At 39.5% G+C, this 8,768-nt stretch overlaps 1 protein-coding gene across 1 annotated transcript; it reads right to left on the bottom strand.

The window, feature by feature from the left end:
• Window positions 1-252: 252 nt before the first annotated feature.
• SUB1 (SUB1 homolog, transcriptional regulator) lies at window positions 253-8,670 on the bottom strand. The gene is made up of 4 exons (XM_006090090.3): window positions 8,512-8,670; window positions 5,360-5,482; window positions 2,863-2,971; window positions 253-576 (listed from the first exon to the last, which is right to left on the bottom strand). Exons 1-4 carry the CDS (start codon window positions 8,581-8,583, stop codon window positions 497-499), a joined length of 384 nt encoding a protein of 127 aa, XP_006090152.1. The 5' UTR covers window positions 8,584-8,670; the 3' UTR covers window positions 253-496.
• Between the last annotated feature and the right edge of the window lie 98 nt (window positions 8,671-8,768).

The raw sequence follows: 8,768 nt of genomic DNA, 5'->3' as shown, positions 1-8,768 counted from the left end.
CTGAACATGACAAGTTATAGAAGGAAAATGAAGTAAAGATAAAAAGGGAAGTGAAGTATCAGTGGGGTTGAAAATCAGTCTAGACATTTGTTTAGAAGAATCAACTATGGATTTCACAGATCAAGTTTATAAATTCAATACAATATAAATCCTTTTGAATGTAAAAGCCGCATTGAAATTAAAAGGTCTATAAACTGTTAACTTTTGGCCTTAAATAGTACCAATTCTTCTGATCAAAGAAGGCCACAACAGTTAAGATTGTATGACTTGATTTTATTTTACACTAGGTGGGCACAAAGCAACCCCCTTAATAAAGTTGACAATTAGCTTCACTCAGAACGTTTTTAATAATGCACATTAAAAAAAAAAAGTATTCTTACAAATTGTTCTGCAATCCAAATATACAATAGCCTGGAAAACAACATTTAAAAAACAAAGCCAATGTAAAAAGACAGGTTAAAACAACTAGGACAGTACAGGTTATATGGCTCAGATTTTACAGTTTTCTCACTGCATCGTCAATGTCAGAAATCTGTTCCTTCAGCTGGCTCCATTGCTCAGGGTTTAAGGAAATACCTAAAACAAAGTTTTAAAAATCAAAAGTTGAAAATGTATTTAAGCTTTCCTGAGGGTTTTTAAACTTCCAAATAAAATACTGTTTCATCAAAATTGCTATTTTTGAATGGCACAATGATATAATATTGACAACAAGCTATCTTGTTAACTATAAATTCATCATGATTGCCCGGGATGATCGATGTTATATCTAGTTTTACTTCCCACACTGCATCTGCGACACATACTAAACTGAGAACAAACAATGACTTGAAGCTTAGCTCACAAATGCTTGCAAATGAGCAATTCCAGTGGCCAGGTCGAGGGTTGGTGTGTGACACCCATTCATTTCTACATTCCGTTGGCTCCAACATTTGTTCCCAATTCCCACAGGAGCTCAGGTGAATGGCTTGTACGGAGTTCTCCCAGAAGCCTTCATTTCACTTTGGGAAATCCCTGGGATGTGACTTCTTGGAAGGTACAGTCGAGAGACTGGATTCAAATCCCAGCCTCACTGTCACTAACTACATGACTTCAAAACAATTACAAGTACCTCTGAGCCTAAGTTTTTTGGCTGATTTGAATTATAAGTTTGGCATATCACTGGGCACATGTAAAATTTAAAATGTTAGCTAATGACATGTCTGTCCTATTTAAAGTATGAGCAGGAAGAACTTTGTCCTTTAAACTTCCAATATTCTAATATCTGACCCATACAAATGGAGAAATAAACTAGAATTGAAGAACTGATGGATTTCTCAGGAAACTGCTGGGAGGCCATAAACGGAGAGGAAGGAGAACGTATTGGGACAACACCTAGGAAGGGCTTTCCAGCTCATCTTACTGGTTAGTAATCGCTGCAGGAAGAAAAGAACTCTGGCATTGGCCACAATGGAACAGCTAGACTGCCCAATCCCAAAGTGGGCTGGACAACGGAATGAAACCATAGACATTAAGTTTACTAAACCTACAAACCACAGGAAGGAAACAAGTCATACCTTACAAGATGACATGCAGGCAGAAGAAAACAGAGGCATTTTTCATTAGCTTGGCACACAAATGTTCTCTAGCTACTTGGTGAATTAATACACATGCTGCGCCTGGCTGGTGTGGCTCAGTGGTAGAGCACCAGCCCATGGACCGAAGGGAGGGCTCATGCAGTGGGCAATGAATCAACGTGCCTCTCTCACATCAATGTCTCTCTACCCCTCTCCACTCTCTAAAGATCAATGGGAAAAATAACTCGGGTGAGGATAACTAACTAAAGTATGCTTCTATGATGCTGGATGAAGCACAAAAGGAAGACAAAAACCCACTTAGAGGACACTACCCTAAGAATACCCAAAAGGGAACACTGTGAACCAGGATTTCCATTCATTTTACAGCTTCCCAGGCAGGGCCTACTCTACTTCAGAATTAATGTAAAAATAATTTTTAAGTTATATTCAAGTACATTAGCAGCCTTACAATTCCGCACAATCTAACTTCTTTCTCGCCTCAAGGTATCTGCACAATTTCCTCTACTTTGAAAATGATTCCCTCTCCCATACAATTCACATGACTAGCTCTTCCTTTATCTAAAGTGTCAAATGACACTTCCTTAGGAGATTCCCAGAGCACTTCTCCTCTCATAATCTGCCCTTTTACTTCTCAGCCCTTATCATTTAATTATATATATGTTTATCTGCATAATTTTTTTAATATATATTTTTTATTTATTTCAGAGAGGAAGGGAGAGGGAGAGAGAGACAGAAACATCAATGATGAGAATCATTGACTGGCTGCCTCCTGCAGACCCCCAATGAGGATCGAGCCTACAACCCAGGCACATGCCCTGACCGGGAATCAAACAGAGACCTCCTGGTTCACAGGTCAACGTTCACAGGTCACTGAGCCACGTTGGCTGGGCTCTGCCATAATTTTATCCTCATTAAAGTTAAGTGTTGCCCTGGCAGGGTAGCTCGGTTGGAGTATCGTCCCATAAATCAAAAAAAAAAAGGTTGCGGGTTCGATCCCTGGTCTGGGTATGTTCAGGAAGCAACCGATCAATGTTTCTCTCACATCAATGTCCGTCCTTCCTTCCTTCCTTCCTTCCTCCCTCCCTCTCTCTAGAATTCACAGAAACATATCCTCAGGTGAGGATTAAAAAATAAGAAGTATCATTACCAAAAAGACTACAGAAGATAGTGAACCAACCCAATGAGGATCTTCCTAGTGCACTGACAACATTATTTCATTTCAAACTAGGTCACTTAATTTTTAATTTAGTCCCAATATTAGGATCAAATTCAGGAAATCAAATCTCACCTTTTCTTCCTGGTTTCATTTCACCTTCTTGATCCATCCAATATTCTCTAATATCAATTAGGACTTTTCCTTTAAAGTCCCGTACGCTGACGTACCTCATTTTCCCAATCTGCAAAAGAAACAGAACATAAAAAAGTATTTATTTATAAGTCCATATTTATATTCACAACTTACTGCATACTCACTACTCTTTTAATCACAAAAATAACTACTACTATCAATATCAAAACTACAATCCAAAGGAAATGTCACTATTAAAAAAAAATCTTTGTAAATGATGGAACTAAACAAGCACAACTCACATTTCTAATCATTTTACATTAAAAGAATCATTAGCAAAATAGTGCAACCGCTACGGAAAACAGTATGGAGGTTCCTCAAAAAATAGAACATATGACCCAGCAGCCACTTCTGGATATGTACCTACAAGAAATAAAAGCAGGATCCTGAAGAGGTATTATTTGTACACCCATATTCTTAGCAACATTACTTACAATAATGTTTGGGATAGGGCAGGGGTGGGCAAACTTTTTGACTCGAGGGCCACAATGGGTTCTTAAACTGGAATATTATTCAGCTTAAAAAGAAAGAAATACGTTCACATGCTGCAACATGGATGAGCCTGAGGCCATTATGGTAAGTGAATTAACAAGTCACCAAAAGGTATAGATTGTATGATTCCACTTATAAGATGCCTAGAACAGTCAGATTCCACTCTGAAATTAATAAATATATATGTATTTTTAAGTGTAAGTATCTTAGGCGGCTATGGCACTGAACTAAACATTTTCATTGGAATATTATTCAGCTTAAAAAGAAAGAAATACGTTCACATGCTGCAACATGGATGAGCCTGAGGCCATTATGGTAAGTGAATTAACAAGTCACCAAAAGATATAGATTGTATGATTCCACTTATAAGATGCCTAGAGCAGTCAGATTCCTCTCTGAAATTAATAAATATATATGTATTTTTAAGTGTAAGTATCTTAGGCGACTATGGCACTGAACTAAACATTTTCATTTTGGTTTTACAATAAGCCTAAGAGCTTGTTGAATAGATACAATTAAATCTACGGAAAATCTACTAAAATAATTTTGATTATTAGATAAGTCAAATAAAAGTTCAATGTGGGCTTGAGCAAGTGGAAGAAACTTTAGGTGATAGGATTTGACCTTGAAAAGTGATCAGCCATTAAATAAGTAAAAAGGAGAAAAAAGTGACAAAGACATAGAAGGGAGAAAGCAGAAAGATACAATACTGATTTTCAAGGGCAGGCTGACCACATTGACCTATACTGCAGAGGACTTGAAAACACAGGAAGAAAATTCTGAAGCCTGTATAGGTTCTTAGATCAAGGACAAAAAAATAAAATAAAATAAACAATCAGAAAAATACTACTACTACTGCTTGTCTTCTGCAAGACTCGTCTTCCTGAGAAATCAGAAACCTGCAAAGAATTTAAACTCTCACTAGAAAAAGTAAACGTATTTTAAAAGAGACAAGCAATGATCACAAGTAATTGAAGAGGTAGAAAACTGTTGCCGATTTGCAGTTTAGCCAGTGACAGCGTTCCCGAGGCGGTAAAGTGTGGAAAAATGGAGATGCTGCCAGCTGACCTCCTGTAAGGCACCTGGAACAAGTGCTGAAAGGGCTCCTTTAAGGCTGGGGTGGGGGTGAGGGGGGTGTCGATACATTAAGAAAGGAAGTGTTTGTTTATAGACTAACCAGCACATTAGCCATGTACTGTACATGAAAAAGGCTAAAGCCCTAACCGGTTTGGCTCAGTGGATAGAGCGTCGGCCTGCGGACTCAAGGGTCCCAGGTTCGATTCCGGTCAAGGGCATGTACCTTGGTTGCGGGCACATCCCCAGTAGGAGGTGTGCAGGAAGCAGCTGATTGATGTTTCTCATCGATGTATCTAACTCTCTACCTCTCTCCCCTCCTCTCTGTAAAAAAAATCAATAAAATATATTAAAAAAATGCTAAAACAGGGATTCATTTGGGGTCTGGAACAAATTAATTCAATTTACATTCGTTCTAATGAGAAAAAATGATTTGGTTTTCAAACAAATTGGGTCTCCAACAGCCTTCTGAAACAAGTTAGAGAACCGAGGTTCCAGTGTACTTTCTAATGTGCAGTTCTCAATCTCTTCTTTTGGATTTCTATAGCTTTTAAATTCACATTGTTTTAAATACAGGAAAACTACAGACTTCTAGGTGTTAGCAATAACCTAGCACCATATAGGGAGCATTAGAGGTATTGCTCCCAGGCATGCTGTCAATTTTGGCTCAAATTAAACCCGTTAAAAAATTTTTTCAGCATCATATAAATTACTTTCATTTCTACTAACTTGTTCTTGTATTTCAATGAATATCCTTAGTCAAGAGCACTCTAATGTACATAAAGATTGTGCCTTATTAGATTAAGGCGCTCTGATCGTTCTTCAGGTCCAGCCAGAGAAGAAGTCCTCTGGACCCAATAACCAGCCTTACCTGGAACATGTTGTCATCCCTGCTGCTGCTGCTCTGTTTAGAAGACGACAGGGCTCTTGAAGTCTCACCAGTCTTTTGCTTCTTTACAGGCTTTTCTGAAGCAACTTGCTTTTTCCTCTTTAACTTGAAAAAAATATATGAATATGGTTAAAATTTGCACACTTAATAAAACACTTCTCAGGTTTATGGACACAAAAGGGGGGGGGGGCATGTACAAGTTCAGTGACCAACAGGAACCTCACAGGATGATCTGACCATAGATCCCTAGCTGGGCAGGTCAATGCCTGTACCTTTTAGTACAAGATGCATCTTTGCATGAAGCCCTGTCCACTGTTTCTGAGCACCTGGGTGCACACACCCTTGAAAGGCCTAGTTTTCAGACGCCTGGGAGCTTCAGCACCCGCAGAAGAACACAGTCTTGCTAACTGCCCTGTAAGCCAATCCCAGCCTCGCTTTCCACGTAATCTTCCTTGTTTCCTTCGTAATTCCAAACGTACAAGAGAACGTGCAAAAGTGTCCTTCTCCAGAGCATTAGGTCTTGCTTCCCAACAATGTCATCAGTTTGGCTTAATTAACTCTTATAAAAATTCACTACAAGTTTAGACATTTCTTACATGGACAGGTTCAAGATTCCAATACTTTTTAATACTTAAAGGACCAAAAGTCTGCATTTACTCATTAAATAAAAAATATAAACTAGCCAAGATCCACCTGACAATGAAACTTTGAAACTAACCTAACACTGGTATATAGTAGTTTTTGCAAACAGTTCTGAGGAGCCCAAAAAATACTTTAGGCATTAGAGTGGTATTAAGCAGAAAAATTTATTTTGTAGATCAGAATCCCTCGTAAGGTTTCTTTAGAACAACAAAAAAAGATGAGGGGCCTAATGTTTTTGAATAAACTTTTGGGAACCACAAGTCTACTAAAGCTACAAAGGGGACATGCTAACTAGGAAGAATGCAACCAACTTATTCCATTTCTAGGATATGATTATCTATTTATGCTCTGCCTATTCCAAGAGACATACTGGCTTAGGGAATCTGAGTAGGCAAAACTAAGAAATCTATTTTGTACTGCGCACAAGTCAACTCTAAAACGTCCTCATCACACAAAAAAATCAACTAAAGATAGACAGCAATGTATTAGACTAGCATTCAAAAGCAAAACAATGTTTTAAAAGCAGCATCATTGCAAAAGCTTTTTATACAATCTGTCTCAAAATGAGGTAACAGCCCATGAAAACCAGTAGAGTTCCCAACCCAAACAGTAGAGGGCACTCATGTTCCTTAGTGGAAAGCCTAACCTAGTATGGGGTGGGCAAAAGTAGGCTTCCAGTTGTAATAATGAATAATGCAACTAACAAATAATAGCGCAATAAACTGTTTCATGTATTCACAACTGGAAACCTACTTTTGTCCACCCCGTATATTAATTTACTAATTTAGATGAAGCTAGACATAACATAATGTATACAAACAAAAAGAAATGGATGTATTTAACATATGTCCTTAGGATTAATAGTACTATTTGGGCCCTAACCAGTTTGGCTCAGCGGATAGAGCATTGGCCTGCAGACTGAAGGGTCCCAGGTTCGATTCCGTCAAGGGCATGTACCTGGGTTGCGGGCATCTCCCCAGTAGGGGGCGTGCAAGAGGCAGCTGAATCGATGTTTCTCTCTCATCGATGTTTCCAACTCTGTATCCCTCTCCCTTCCTCTCTGTAAAAAAAATCATTAAAATATTTTTTTTTTAAAAAATAGTACTATTTGGGACAATCAGCAAAAATTAACTCTGCTCAAGAAGCAAAAGCAGCCCTGACCAGTTTGGCTCAGTGGATGGAGTGTTGGCCTGCAGACCCAGGTTCGGTTCCGGTCAAGGGCATGTACCTTGGTTGCGGGCACAAACCCAGTGGGCTGTGTGCAGGAGGCAGCTGATCAGTTTCTAACTCTCTATCCCTCTCCCTTCCTCTCTGTAAAAAAATCAATAAAATATATATATTTTTAAAAATTATTCTTTACATCAGGGTCTGTATAGATAGTCCCTGTGGACTGGTACATGCCTGACACACAAAAGCTCAATAAAAATACGCTGAATGAACGTATTCAAATGCTCTGCTGGTGTAATAGAGAGATTCCCTACTACAGTACATATATTCTCTGAAGCCTGTTTCACTCTTCCAGATGATATCATGTTCTGTATTTCCCTATGAAGATCCATCTCCCCCAAACTCCCCCTTAAGCTCTCTCTTAACTGACACTGCCACCTAGGCTCGGAGACACCGCTGCGGGAGCTTCTAGGAGACAGAGGACAGTGCGTGGAAGGCAGACGCGATGAAGTGCGAGGTGCTCAGCGAAGGAGAACAGTGCACCACTCACAGTGCAGCTGCCATCTGATGCGGAAAAAGCCTACTCTGCCTCAACAGGCAATTTCACGTCAGCTATGCTGGGGGCTAAAAGGAGGGAACCAGAGTAAATAGCATTCTAACTTAAAATGCACCAAGCCTACACTTTAACTAATACTGTGGGCTGGATAAACACCAATGACTGAGACAGTGGTCAAAATTGACATGTGCATTCAAGGAGTACAGATAATTTGGATCAATTACTTCATACAATAGCTACAGATTAAGGCCATCTCTAAATAATGGCAAACAGTGACTTTGGCCTAATTCTAATGCTATTCCTCTAGGGCAGCGGTTCTCAAATCTGTGGGTTGCGAACAATGAAAATACATCCTGCATGTCAGATATTTACATTATGATTCATAACAGTAGCAAAATTAGTTATGAAGTAGCCACGAAAATAATTTTATGGTTGGGGGTCACAACATGAGGAACTGTATTAAAGGGTCGCGGCATTAGGAAGGTTGAGAACCGCTGCTCTAGGGTCTATGGCAGTGGTTCTGCAGGTGTAGGGCTCCTCACAGAAGTCAGTCTGAGGCTGGCTGGAGTCTGATTTAGGGGCGAGGGGTGTGCATGGAGCAGCACCCTCGGCATCAGTGAAGTGAAGATCCAGGCCACCCACACTTTCAGAAACATCCACCCTGTCTCTCACTGTAAGATTCCGACACACGGTGCTGTCCCTCGGAACTGGATATGGCAATGCTGCTGAAGGAAGGACTACAGAAATGACCTGGTGCAGTAACAGTCACCTTTTTGTCAACTTCACTGTCAGAATCGCTGCCAGAAGAGCTTGAAGAAACAAGTTCCTTTGATTTAGGCATTCTGAAAGAAAAACATTTTATGTAAGTAATTTACAGATTGCTCTATTACATTCATTTTAACTCTCCCCCAACCAAAAATTTAAGAAGTTCCATGTTCATGCTACCATTTTGTGGTACTGGAGTTGTTATACTGAGGGAATGCTAGAAGTTATATTCTAATCTGTGCTCTTCCAAGCTGAAGATAA

The sequence above is a fragment of the Myotis lucifugus genome, unplaced genomic scaffold (assembly GCF_000147115.1).
Source record: "Myotis lucifugus unplaced genomic scaffold, Myoluc2.0 scaffold_68, whole genome shotgun sequence".
NCBI classification, from domain to species: domain Eukaryota; kingdom Metazoa; phylum Chordata; class Mammalia; order Chiroptera; family Vespertilionidae; genus Myotis; species Myotis lucifugus.
The sequence above is the reverse complement of the archived record's forward strand: the minus strand, read 5'-3'. Positions and strand labels throughout refer to the sequence as shown.